General features: G+C 40.8%; 1 protein-coding gene across 1 annotated transcript; it reads left to right on the top strand.

Annotated features, from left to right (window-relative positions):
* The first annotated feature begins 3151 nt into the window (after positions 1–3151).
* On the top strand, positions 3152–4327 carry LOC6626728 (suppressor-of-stellate-like protein). The gene is made up of 3 exons (XM_002049063.4): positions 3152–3311; positions 3399–3959; positions 4013–4327. The coding sequence occupies exons 1-3, from the start codon at positions 3301–3303 to the stop codon at positions 4197–4199; spliced, it is 759 nt and encodes a 252-aa protein (XP_002049099.2). The 5' UTR covers positions 3152–3300; the 3' UTR covers positions 4200–4327.
* The last annotated feature ends 10223 nt before the right edge of the window (positions 4328–14550 follow it).

The raw sequence follows: 14550 nt of genomic DNA, 5'->3' as shown, positions 1-14550 counted from the left end.
AAGACAAAAACACTTTATATATCTTTGATACGAAATCTTCTTAAGTATGCCTTATTCATCTGGCCACCACAAAACACTATCTATCTAGGCAGAATCGAATTCGTTCAGAAACAATTCTTTTTGATCGTCCTTTGTGTAATCCAGCAGACTTCTGATGACTAATCTTCCTTCTTTGATTTATCGTAGAACCGTGATGGGTGTGATATTTATTCATAAATTAATTACTGGTGAAATCGACTCTTCTGTGTTAAATTTCTCTATCCCTGCTAGATTAACAAGTAATTTTGCAGCCTTACCCCTTCAATTTTGCTCAACTAATTATGCTTTGCATAAGGCGTTCAGGGTTCTCTGCGATGGCTACAACAAGCATCACATAGTATTCTGCTCGAAGTCTTCTCTTCCCCTTATAAAGTCTTATATTCTAAACTATTTAGCAAGTAGATAGTATTATTTTTATATGTAATTGTATTTTTTATTTTTACTTTGAAACTCGTGTCGTACGTTACACGACTGGGCCCCTCGGTCGGTTGGGTAACAATTCAAAGCGCAAATTTAAAATATAGTGTTAACATTCAAGAGGCAGAGGTCTTCCAAACACAGCCAAACCTAACCTTATGCGAAAAGAATGTCTCTGATAAAGATGTGGAACTTAACAGCCTTAAAGAGAAATTAGTTGAATACAAACAAAAACTTGAGCATCTCCCAAAAAGTTGTGTTGATTTTAAGAACTATTCGGGAATTTTAGCATTAAAAGTTGAAGGCTTGGAACCGTTTGTCGGGTCGCGCGATTCGAATCTGGCGGGATCAGGGTAGACCGTAATACAACGCCGCATTGACGGAAAAGTCTAGTTCTATCGACCATAGGAGGATTACAAGAATGGCTTCGGAAACGTCAAAGAAAAATTCTGGTTTGGGCTTGAAAAGCTACACAGAACTACGAGCAAACAAAGTTACAAACTTTACAATTAACTGGTTGATCAGAATAATGAAAGGCGTTTTGCCAGATATATTGATTTTCGAATTCGAACTGAGCAAGAGAAATACAAGTTGATTTCAATTGGCGAATTCAGTGGAAATGCCGTCGATTCCTTGAAATAAAAGGTGGCTGTTGGTATTGATCCTGCGCGGTTAGGTAAATCAGTTATTTAATTATGTTATTACTGTTTATAATGCTCAATATTTTCAATTGATGTTTTAGCAAAATAAACGGTATAAGGTTTGACTGTAACGTTGAAGACACGAATGAGTCAGAAAAAACTATATGCATTTACTGGCATCATTGACATGACCGGAGTCACTTCTTAAAATATGGCCAAATGATGATACGACCTTTGAATATAATTAATAGAGTATGAAATTAACTAGTTTCTTTGAAAAATATATTAGAAACATTTTTTAAAAAGAATACATTTGCCTTAATGTTTCAAAATTGCAAGTGTAACGCTATTACGTTTTTAATTAAATACAATAACAATAACAATAACAATAAAAATATAATAATAACAATAACAATAACAAGAATAACAAATACCTTTTTACCATTTGCAATGATTTCAGGGTATAAAAATACCGAGTACAGGGTATTTTGTAAACGTGCAGCTTACTACCTTAATTTTCAAGCTGATTCGCACTCTACTTTAAAAAAATGTTAAGAACCCTTATATTGAGTTAACAGCATTCAAGAGGTGGCGGTTACGAGCCAATGAACAGCTGCCAGCAGTCGCTTAGCTCAAATATTGTTCCCAGCCATGACAACAACAGCCACAACAACAACAACAACAGCAGCTACAACAACTACAACAATTGCAACAGCTATGCAACATTGTTGGGCAATGGCTTAGCACGTTGACGCGCTGCGTTGGCTTTATATATTGGTCAGTTAAGACGTGTCACTGGGCACGCCCCTTGCCTGACTGTAGCCAGCCCTAGTGACTGGGCCGGTACAAACATACGAAAAATTTCACGCATCAGTCGTCAGAGGCAGTGGCAGCGGCAACATGGCCGTAGGAGAAGGCTCAAAACTCGCGCAATTAGAACGCCATTAAAAGGGGCATAACAACAATGTTGTTGCTGTTGTTGCTGCTTTTGTTGTTGTAGCTGCGAGTACTCGTACCTGTAGCAAAGTTGGCAACGCCCCCATTATTCATGCTTTCAGTTCGCCAACTGTCCAGCTGTCTGCTGTTGGGCTCGCCAGGTGGGGTGAGGGTGAGGCAGGAGTCTGCTAAATGGAGATCGATGGCTGAGCGTGGTCTCATTAATCAAATGACAAGTAAGCGCGTTGGCCGACTCACTGACTGCACTGCATGAGTGCACGAATGAGTGCACGAATGAATGACGCGACGTCTCCAAAACGCCCATCGCCCCTCTCCGCCCTGTCTTTTTACCTCTTCGCGTTCTCTCTACACCTTAAATTAAAGGTGTGCGCAAGCGCTTTCCAATTGCAACGAAGCAGCAAAGCGGAAATGTAATGGCTGCTGCAACACTTCGATCAATAATCAGCTTTACACACATAAAGGCATACACACACGGCCACACATACATATTGAGATGCCTTAAGTGAATTTCACTTGCCGAATAAATGACCAAAAGCCAAAAATTGTATTTACGGCTCTGGCGCTGTGCTAATTAAGGCTGTCCTCCAGCTGAGTAGCTGTTACAAACTCTGTTAACCAACACTATTATTTATTTGGGCGGCATTTATGTGGAATTTCATGCGGCTGCAGAACACCCTAGGCAGCCATTATGGACTTCAGTATCTTCCTTGTTTTGTTTTTGGACTATTCTTTAGCTTAAGTTCACAATCAATTTTGAAAGCTATGCAAGTAAAAAGTATTGTAGAATGAGATTTAAAAAGAAACCTTATATAACATAACATTGTTGGGTAACGTTTATTCTTCTATGAGAGGAAAAACATTTTGTGAAAAGTAGTTTTCGTTTTTGCAGGTTTACAATGCAATGAGCTTTTCAAAAATATCAGTGCTAGCAGTTTGGAATTTTTAATTTCGTTAGATGAAAACAGTATTGCGTAGCGCAGCTGTATTGCCTGAGCTGACTTAAGGCAAGAGCGCGCTCTAAAATTAATTTGTCAAAAGAATGTTAATAATGAGCTTTACAAAACAAAAAAAAAAAATAACCTAGTAAACTATTTGGCTGGAAGCTGAACATCAGTAAGCTGTCAATGTCAATTTTCAAGTCAATTAGTTTTTTCCAACGCATACGAGTATTTACACATTTGCTAGTCAACCGCGTAAAGAAATTTAATCACACTTATCTTGAAATCCGCAGCTTGTGAAGAACAGCATGTCGCACAAGTGAGTGAATGTGTAAATGAATAAATGAACAAATGAGCAAATAAATATATATCGAATGTGTATATACGATCTGCCATATACACGTAGATGCAACAGCAGTCACTCTATCATGCCGGATGGCACTTGGATAGGTTGGTTTGTTAACCTACAGGTCAATGCGTTTCTGTGTCGCGTGCCCTTTGAATTTGTCCAGGACAGATTCAACCTAACTGGTCTGGAAATGTTAGTACCGAGCTTTCACCAGACACTTGATGCCATACTCGACACAGAATTTGATACGGACTATGGATTCAATCCAATGGACACAGATCCCGAGCTGACGGCACAGCTGTATGGATTGATCCATGCACGGTACATCATAACCGCGCGCGGCATCGATGACATGTGCCAGAAGTATCAGCGGGGTGAATTCGGCATTTGTCCACGCATCTTTTGCAACGGTCAGCTGGTGCTGCCCGTGGGCCTATCGGATCGCTTCGGCGAGTCCCATGTCAAGGTTTATTGTCCGCGCTGTAGGGATGTCTATCAGCCACATGCGCGTTGTGCTCTGCTCGATGGGGCAATGTTTGGCAGCAGTTTTCCGCACATGTTTTTTATGCAGTTGCCCCAACTGTTGCCGGAGCCGCCGGTCGAGAAGTATACGCCACGGTTAGTGCCAATATCTGCCCAAACTCTACAATCCTAAGCACGTTCTTTTGCAGCATTTATGGCTTCCAACTGCACAAGTCGGCGCTTAGTGCACCCAAATCACAATCCTCCGGCAGCAATAGCCCTAACAACAAGAACTCACCGGGCCAGTCAAAGGTTTCCCACTGCGCCAACGTAAGCCTGGAAGTTTCGCCAACCAGCCGACCGCCCATGCGACGTTTTAATTTTACACTTAATTAGACTAATTCATGTATCCAAATTTTAACTAGTTTGTCCGATTTTTGAGCCACAGACAACGACATAAACGCTCGCTTATTATTATGGTAGTAGTCTTTTAAATATAGCTTAAATAAAATTGTAAATCGTTATGTGATGTAAGCTTCTTTATACATAATACAGATTCTCTTATTTTTCACATTCTAATGCGTAATCTACCAAGCTTAACTTATTGAAATGGCTTAAAGAGAACCTCTTCAAGCCCTGAACTTACAACATTAACCAAAAAGCAGCTGAGCCGATAAACTGAAGCGAACCATAAAATGATTTCGCGACAGACTCACAATTAAAGCATACATAGTTTTGAGCCCTAGCATTGGAATTTTCTGGATTGAAGATTCTGGAATATTTTTATTAGATTGTTTCATTTATGTTGGAAAGTACTATAGGCAAAGGTTTGAGCCAACATGTTCCTTTATGGATGTGGACAATCCAGTTCACGGCAGGCAATCATTTCGAGATGAAAACGAAACCAACGATCATTTGATCTGAAAAGCGTAATTTGAAATAATTAAAATTGACAATATGCGCCAATGGTAACGCCGCATGAGAAGCTCTTTCCAATTTAACCTCGTTCCCAGGGAGTAGCCGAACAAAAAGTTGTAAATTTGTTAAGATTTTCCGCCAAAGCTTTTCACAGCAGCATTTTCTGCAGTTGTGTTGCATTGATCTGTAATTGACTGCAGGGCATATCTAAGCACTAAATCATCGCCGCTGTCTCGATTAATGACAGCTCATGAACTAAGCCACAACTAAATTGTGGTTAACTCTGGCTGTGCCATCTCCTGTGACTGTGGCACCTAACTGGCACTAAACTGGGTCCTCAATTGTGCCATGGCTGGCAACAACATGCCCAGTTACCCACTAACACACCAGCTGACAATTAAGATGCACATGCATAGATAAACTGGCGAGGAAAACCAACCTGGCACAAAATCCAACTGTGTGTTGGTTGCCTCTGTTGCACCTTTGTCCCAGCGCATACGCAATTTGGGCAAACTGACAGCCAACTGAGGCGGATGTGGCAAACGGTGCCGAGAAAGTAACGGCAACAGCAACGGGGCGACATGCAACCAGCTCTAACAACAATTCGTGTTGCAGTTGAAAAATGCGCAGGCGCACCTTTCGCCAGGTACAGGGACAGCAACTTCAACTGCAACTGCAACAGCAACAGCAACAGTAACAGTAACTTCAGCGGCTCGAGTGTCCGACAGACAGACAGACAGACAGTCAGACGGACGGACAATTGTCGCCCCGTAAATCGTGTAATTCCCTGCCTGCAAAACTCTCCCAATTGGCGCTGTGAAATCTTTAAACTGAATGCTGGGCCTGGTGGGCGTTCAAGTTGTTAAAAGAAAAAAATGCTAGTTTTTGTATTTTGTTTTAATTGATTTGTTGTTGTTCTGTGCCTGTAATTGCCGCCTCAGCACATCGCGCTTGGCGCATTACTCATACGCCGCGTGCAACATTTGGAATTTCGTGTGCAATTTTCCGCTTGCCACTTAAACGTTTGTGCTCTCTGCACAAATTTTATATTATTGCCAAATCATTAACTCGACCACTCGAGCATATGGCCGGGCCAGCTAACCATTTTTTTTCTTCCCCCTTTTTTTCGGTTTTTTCTCTTTTATTTTCGATAATTTATTGGCGCTCGACTACAACGACATCAATCACTTTTTCGGTACGCTTTTCAATGCAACTTTGCGCTGAATGAAAACAAATGTTCAATTGCCGCAAAGTATGTAAAGTTTGCTCCTTACTGCATTTGCCAGCGGGCATGAACCTTCATCCGTCAAGTTTGTAACGCAAAAAGCGGTCAATGAAATAAACTCACTGCATTATTCCCATTTATATATTAATTAATGACAATTAATGACAATTATTGAATTTGAATATTTTTTATACGCCTCTTCTTGTACCAAGTATTTTCTTTAAACTTGCAATATCCACAATATTTGTTAGAATTTGGAGTGTGGTGTATGTTTTTTGAGGAGAATTTCAATTGCGAGCTAATCGAAAAAAATGTAATACCTGCTGATTACTTAGATCATTTAATTTATAACTTAAAATCTTCGTTATTACAAAGAATTCTGATAAGGCTTTCAGCTTTTAATTCTTGTATTCATATGTATATTTATTTATTCTGACCCTCGACGTACGATATGTACTTTTGTTTTATATTATATTATATTATATTATATTTATATATATCACATAATTATGTTAATCAGAAAAAATTAAAACTTTTGCAATATATTTTAAACCGGTTTATTTTCAATTTAGATCTAAAATATTTCAATAATAATTTTCTATAAAATACTTATTAATAACAAAATAATAATTTGTCGGTTTCTTTTTAGTCTTGATAAATATTTATATATCAAAAAGATTTTTAATTTCCTGTTTTCTACTGAACTCTCAATGCTGCGTTTCAATTAGGGTGTTTAGACATTCGTTTTGCTTACCACCGCCCCATATTAACTCCTTTTTCTTGTTTCTGTTGTCATTGGATATTGTGCTAATGGTTTTTTTTTTTTGGCTGGATTTCGACATTGTTTGGTGGGCCAAGTGGAGCCATGTGGACCCAGTGGCCGGTTTTATTGATGATTGCTTCGTCGCTGACAGCACAAAGGAAACTCGAAGCTGTTGTGATTTGACTTACTGCTCGAGTTGAGTAGCAGCCAAGCAAAAGCAAAGAAATTTGCATACAGTTGAGGTTGAGCTCTTTGCTGACCAAAAATGGCAGCCGCCATGCAAATGAGTTACTCCCTGCATAGCTGCTGCCTCTTCAGAGCACCAAGGGCTCATAATAAAGTGATATGCGTGAATTGAAACAATGGGAATATAAAATTAGCATAATAAAAGCCAATGCTAAAGGATGCACCAAATACTCGATACTCTGCGTACTCTCAGTACTCAGTTCAAAATCCGAAGCAACAATGAGCGTTGCCCGTTAACTTATTTCGAATCAAAATGTCAGCGCAGCAATTGTTCGGTTGGTAGCCAAAAAGAAAGGCTAAAGGAGCTAGAGAGGGGGAATGGAAAGCGAGAGGGAAGCGGCTGCAGAAAGTGGTCAAAGTGTGACACGCATTTCAGTCACGCGCTCAGAATGAGTTGCCATATCTTCAACAGCAACTGCATCTCATCTGCATCTGTATCTGTATCTTAAATTGAAGTTGCAACTGGAATGTTGCGTGCGCTGCTGCGGCAGTGGGTCAGTCACTGGGCTCGGGGCCCTGGCAACGCGGCAGACATGACACAGTTATGCGATTTATGTAACTTGAGAATTATGTGTCAAAGCCGGCAACAGTGACAATGACGCAGTTTGTTGCCGTTGCCAAAGCTGTTGACAAGAAAAAAATTCAAATTTAAAAAAACGCTCGACCTCAGCGCCAAGTGGCTAAGCACGAATTTTTGGGCATGTGGCTGCCACGAAATGCAAATGCGCTTTTATGCTCGGCTAGAGCTGTGTCTAAGCTATGATTCTAAATAACAAATTAATTTTTCCAAATAAAAATAATTTATAATATTTTGTGTTGTCCGATCCTAGTAGGGGCTCGAAATGGTTATTTCCAGAAAACTCATTTACGTATCGCAGGTATAAAATATTGGAACTGACACTCATTATCTCAGCATACAAGACACGTAAAACAGTCAGTTTTCTTATTTTTGCAAAATTTCCGTTTCGGAAAGTCCTGTTTAAAATATATTTATATAATAAATACACGAACAATGGGTGTTTAGATCTAGATAATTTAAACTTGGCGTATTCTTTGGCAAGTTTAGTAGATAAGGTTTCATTATAATCCAAAGATAGTTCTGTGATTAAGGTAAATTATGTAAGCTTATGCATATTCCGGTTAGCTGCTCTATAGAGCATTTAAAGAAAAAGAAAAAGACATAAAATTATGCGTAACAACGCGCTGGCCATCAATGGAGCAGTGCAGTTGACATTTTGGACTGTATTCGTGTTCGCCAGGAGAGGCGTGTGTACAAGATCAGAGCCAGGCCCTGACGGCTGGCGGCTGGCAGCTGGCCTACAATAAAGTCGCGCCAAAATATGGCCAAGTGAAACGACAATGAGCAGTCAGTCGGTAACTGGGCAGCGACCAGACGTAAAATGCCGTTCCAAGCCTATCACAAGACTCTCCCAGCCACACACACACACACACACTCACACACACATAGCTGATATGCAAATTGCTGCGAGTGACAACCAGGCCAGAGACGTAGACAGAAACCCAACCGGCGTTAGGCAAACTAAACTTCAGTCTAGTCTCTTAAAATGCAACAGCTCATGGGTGGTAAAATTATTTTCCGCCAGTTCCAAATTTATTTGCCAGCTCTCAAATTAGCTTTGATAAAATCGCACTGAAAATTGGCCCATATTAAGCGACTAAGCTAAATATTTCAATCGACTTTGACCTTTCAAACAAATTGTGATTCAAGCTGCTCTCTTTTTTCTCTTGACGCAGCTTACTGTCTCCCAACTCCCAAAGAACCGAATAGGGTATCCTTCCACTGCAATTTTTCTTAGAAATTATAACTGCTGCGTCATTGCCCTGGCAGCGCGCCGAACTGTATGCCGTTGTCAAATGGTCTCAGTGTGTGTATGTGTCATTTGGGGCGCCGGACGCTGTCGCTTGTCTGGGCTGGGGGTCAGTTCTATAGCCGCTGGGAACGGGCTGCAATGGGCGGCAGCTGTGGCCAGAGTCCAATCGCATTTGCTGTCCATTTGTTGCACCATTATTTGACTGGTGGTGCTGCTCTAATTAATAGTTGGCCATTTCCAGTTGCTGGCTCGATTTTTATCGGTGCTTTTGAACAATTTATGCTGACCGTATTTATGTGGAGCCTGGGGGTGAGGGTTATCAAGGGCTCGCGGCCCTCGCAATTGATAACGAATTCCGAGCATGAAACCGTCCGGCCGATTCATGTGCATTTGAGATGAGAACGGACCCAACTCTATGCGGGGCCCGTTAGTCAGTTGGACGGACAATTTCCTAAAATTAAATTGAAAATGCTGTGGCACGAGTGGCAGCGATCCCTGCACACCGCGGCCCCTTTGGCCCTTTCTAGCATGAAAAAAGCTTTCAATTTGCGTTTTTCGTACATCCCATGGCGGAAATATTGAATTGGTTTGTGGAATGTTTTCATTATGCTTTCGCTTTTTACGATTCAATGTGCGAGCAAATGCTACCAAATTGTCGTAAGTGCCACAAGTCGACCCACGTCTTGCTGCACGCTTAAATTGATTATTGGAGGCCATTCAGGTGATTGCAAACTTGAGCGTCAACTGGTCTACTACTGCCCCCACCTCCATTTCCACTCAACTAGTAATTAACGTTCTTAGAGCCCAACCCCCTTTTTCGACGCCTAAAGAAAGAGCTGGTATCACCGTTTTGGCGAATCTTAAATACCCTTTTGAAAACCTGTTTTAATAAAATTAAGGCCAACGTAAGTTTTAGGCTTGATTTTACATTTCTAGTCGTTCTGGTCTTAAATTTGCATTTCTAGTCAAAAGATTTACTATTTTTCACGCTTTTCATTTGATTTAGTTTTTAAAATTACATTTTTATATATATATTTCCTAATCATGAGATCGTGTTGCATAACGAAATCATAATACCGAACAAACAGGTATTCGAAAATGGATCTGAATCTGTGCCACACCCATTCAGCAATTCGAATTGCAATTTGCCACTCGCATTCATTTGCCAGCAATTGTCTCCGCTATCGACTACGGTGGCAATTTGACAAATTTCATTGTTTAAGCTCGGCAACAAAACTTTATTAATACTTAAATGCATTTCCGAATATTGTGAATGCAGTTATCGTGACTTCCACGTGTAGCGGCTTAGGGATAAAGGGAGCAGCTGTTGCAAATGCGATACGAATCCAGTTGAATGGTTCACACGTGGAAACAATCTTATTAGATCATTTTCGAATGCATTTTACTCTACTCCTTACTTACGTCGAACTCATTTTGTTCCATTGATCGACAAATTTAAAATAGAGCTCATGCCTGCGAATATTAGTGATTGTATACGTATTCTCTAGAACGGTCCCAAATTTACCTTGAACGTCCCGGCTTAGGCGACGCAATTTTAAATCGAATAGATCCGATGGTAAAACTTTTACTGTCAAGCTGTATATGTTAACATCAATATGTTATTGCAATTTTATTCATTCGTCTTAATATTTATTCTGCTAACCTTTTTATTATTTAGACAATACTTGGAAGAGTAAGCTAAAAATGGATATTCCGGGCCATTCTGATATTGCCCAGCAGCACACATTTAAGTACTTTTTTTAAAACAAAGCATTTATTAAAAAAACGGAACAGGCTGAATTGAATGAATTCGGTATGTATTCTTATGTATTCAACAATAACTAAACTTTAAACCAGTTTATTTGCCAAACAATTTTGCTTTGCAAACGGTTAGTTATGAGATAAATAGTTTAATTTTGTTACTATATATAACAACAACAACAAAATTAATAACAGCAGTAATCCAAATATTTGTTTTGTTTTGATTGTTTTGCTAATACATCGCTGTCATGTTTATATTGCGGCCAATGTCGGCACATTGAGCACTCGGTTGCTGGTTCGAACCCTCGGACAGTAAAATTTGTTTAATAGAAAATATCAACTTTGTGCAGTTAACTCGAAACAAGCAGCATGTTACAGAATCACAATTCGCCTCGCAACTCTCTCCTTACACAGCGTTAAGCCGTAATTCGATAAGGGTATTTGATCTTCGGCGTGCGCAGATAGCCTTTATTGTCTGTTATTATTTTTCTTATTTAAACAGTATACACAATGCAGCCATAATGTTAAACAATAAATGCACGACTTTAGCTTTTTATCACAGCCTGTCAATTGCAGCGCGCACAAAATATGATAAATCAATATATGGCATCGTATATAGTACTTATAGTCCAAAAGTCGAGCATGCATATGCGATATATATGAAAGTCAATTGCCAGTTGCGGGCTGTGTGTGCCATAAAGCAAGGCAGCGTTGAGCGGGGCTCCTGTGGGCTGTCATGGGTTAAGTGGTTTTTAGCAAGGTGTTTGCGCAGTGTAACGGGAGGAGGGGTTGGGCGCAGAGTGTAAATGGGTGGGTGTCTGGGTGTCTGTGGGCGTGACTCAACGCTGTGGAACGCCTGCTGCGCAACGGTTGCTGCGGCTTTTGTTTCTTGGTGCCTTAAATGCATTGCATAACACCTACGCGTTGACATAGCTATAGTGGCCAGCAGACGGGGTAGGGGTGCTACGGTACAGCCGGGTCTTTGGTTTATGATTCTGGGCTCTGCGTCGAGTCTCTTTCTTGGTCGAGTGTTAAACAGCTGTCGGCTGTGCCGGCTGCGTTGCTCTATAAATTTCGCTGATTGATTTTTATTGAAACGCGCGCAGCTTGAAACCTGCTGACAATTCCATAAATTTTTGCGCATTTTGTTTTCGTACTTTTGTTATTTGTATTTTACATGCGGGTTTCAATTTACAACGCACGATTTATGAAGTGACAAAGGCCGCTGCTGCGTCCAGTCTTTGTGTGTGTGTGTGTGTGTGTGTGCGTTAAGGTCTGATATTTATCAAAGGGTTTTACAACCGGTTCGCCCCGGTACCCCTCGCCCAATTGCACTGCTCGTTTTATTAATTTCATGCGCAATTTTTAATCTAGTACGTGATTTAATTCACCAAGTTGGCAGCTCGGCAGCTTCCAGTTGCCGGCATGAAGCGGCTCTAAATACAATTTAGTTGCTGCCTGAAACTGAGTCTAGCCTCAAGTTCATTTGCAAATCGCTTTTTTTATACCCTTTAACCAGTTAAAATGGGGTATTATGTACGTGCAGCGGAGAAAAGCAGGCGAATTGAATTTTCAATGGGAATTTCAATCCCTTGGGATATGGGAGAAAAGTTAATGATCCCGATATTTCTACGGTTTTTGACTGGAATTTCTTCTCTTCTGCAGTTTACACGCTAACTTCTAGTCGAGCACATTTTGAAAGCGTACTATTTCTTGTTATGCCACTGGCTCAGGCTCAAGACGTCGCTGATTGGCCACGTTTGCAAAATTAGTCCACGCTGGCGACTTGATATTGCCTGGCTAGGATGCTGTTAGCAACCCCCCCATCCCCCCTACTCCATGGTTGATGAAGTGGTTGCCATCCTCTGCGCGCCTTCTAGGCCAGGTCAATTAACGTTGAGGCTGGGGGCAGCTCTCGCGTAGGTGGCTTCGCCGTAGCTACCTGTATTTTTGGTATTTATTTGGTCAGATTTGTTGTTGGCCCCGTTGTTGCGTTTCCAACGTATTGTGCGACAATTTTTGCTGCGCTTGCTGCAAATTGCCGTCTGCTGCAACAAAATTGGCAAACTCAAGTAAATGTGACCAGCTTTAGGCACTGGGGAGGGCAGCAGTCGGACACAAATGATAACAAATGCGTTTGCTTATGCGGGGCGTTTAATCAGAGAAAGAAAACCTGTAACCAAATGTTGGTTGAGATACGTAATTTGCATTTACAATTGCGCATTTATCCAGAATCTGAAAATATAAAAAATAAATGTAAAGACTATAACAAATGTAAACACCTTCTTTTGAATATTTTTGTAGAGTAATGCAAAAATACTTCAACAAAAACATTCCAAATGTGATCATAACAAGTAAGAGGCTCTAGTCTGGATTTCTCGACCTCAAAAAATACCATCTAAAATTAGTTCAAACCTTGCCTATCGCTTGAGCTCAGCTGGCTTTCATGTAAACAGCTACGCATAGCTATCATAACAAATAGTTAACGCAGCCGCTGCTGACACAATGAAATCAATCGACTTCCTGGCATTCCACTTTTATGCCTTCAACGAATCTACTACAGTGAAAAATCTGCTAACGGACACTCTTATTAAGCGGAGATTTCTTTTGGGGGATAATTTTCTCACAGATCATTATGAATTAGGGCATGCCCATTACCCCTCTATTGGGCGGACACTCCGCTTGAGCTACCCGACAATTGCTGTCCACCCAACAGAGCTTATACTGTATTACATGAGCTCCACAGTGCAGCCAATATGCGAATGTATAAAAGGATTTTGTATTTGCCAGAGCTGCGTGCGGCGTATTTCAGTGGAGCATTCCATGGACCTCGATTTTATTTTTCCTTTTGCATGTATGTTTACATGTGTGGAGGTACGTATTTGGCATGTTTTGTTTGACTGTTAGCTGCGGACTGTAACTGAAGAGCGAGCGCAGTCGAAAAATACGCCAGCTTCAACTTTATTGGGGTCCCAATGTAATCCTGTTAGTGTGCCAAGTGCTGCAATCAGCCAGGTGAACAACAACAACAGCTACAACAATATTTGCGATTTTGCGGCTGTGCATTTTAGTACTCTGAAGAGTCATCATCATGATTCTCGTCCTCACCCACAGTCCTGGTCCTGGTCCTCGTCATAAGCTCATCACAACGGTAAATGGCACATGGAAGAGGAAAGCAGCAGCAGCATTGGCCCACTGGAGCTGCCCAGTCAATATGCAGTTAAAACTCAGTTTGCCGCGCAGACAGGCCAATTAGAGCGAGAGGAAAGTGCCAACTGAATGGGGGCCCAGTTAATGCTAAGCCCACTTCTGCTGGCCCTCACTCCCATTTGCCACTCTCCTCCTGCTGGAAAACACTCTCTAAACCCTAACGCTCCAGTTTGGTTTTTTTGTTCGGCCTCGGGCCTGAATATTTCGCGCTAATCGAGTTGTTACATTTACGGGCCAACAGCAAAGCTGCTGCGGCTGCGGCTGCGGCTGCGTCTAAGGCTGAGGCTGTTGCCAAATGTCAAGAGTTCAAACGCCTTGAACTTGATGCGAAACGTGGCCAAGATGCGAACGTGAGCCAAATAAAAACGATGGAAACGACTAAACTGCACTTTATGCTTGTGGCTTTAATACACTTTGTCAAAGGTGTACAACGACTTTCTCAACTCGAGTGCGTGTTTATTTATTTATTTAATGTTTATTTTATTTTTAAGTGGTGAATAAATTGAGGGTCAATCGAAGAACTTACTGCATTAACGTAAACATACTAAAAGCTAAAATAAAAAGGTTCAAAAAACGAAAAGATACGAACATTATAACATATTTTGGGGGTCAATAAATCAGCAATATGCAAATATATTGATGGTGGAAATAATAAATTAGGAAATCATAACTAGTATTTTGAGCGTATTAACATACTAAATTCGATTAGCTGTCAGTCCATCGATACAAATTTACTGATCGATTCAAATCGACTTATCGCAAGCAATTTCTTGCCATTTAAGTGTAACCTAA

This window comes from Drosophila virilis, chromosome 5, assembly GCF_030788295.1.
Source record: "Drosophila virilis strain 15010-1051.87 chromosome 5, Dvir_AGI_RSII-ME, whole genome shotgun sequence".
Lineage (NCBI taxonomy): Eukaryota > Metazoa > Arthropoda > Insecta > Diptera > Drosophilidae > Drosophila > Drosophila virilis.
The sequence above is the reverse complement of the archived record's forward strand: the minus strand, read 5'-3'. Positions and strand labels throughout refer to the sequence as shown.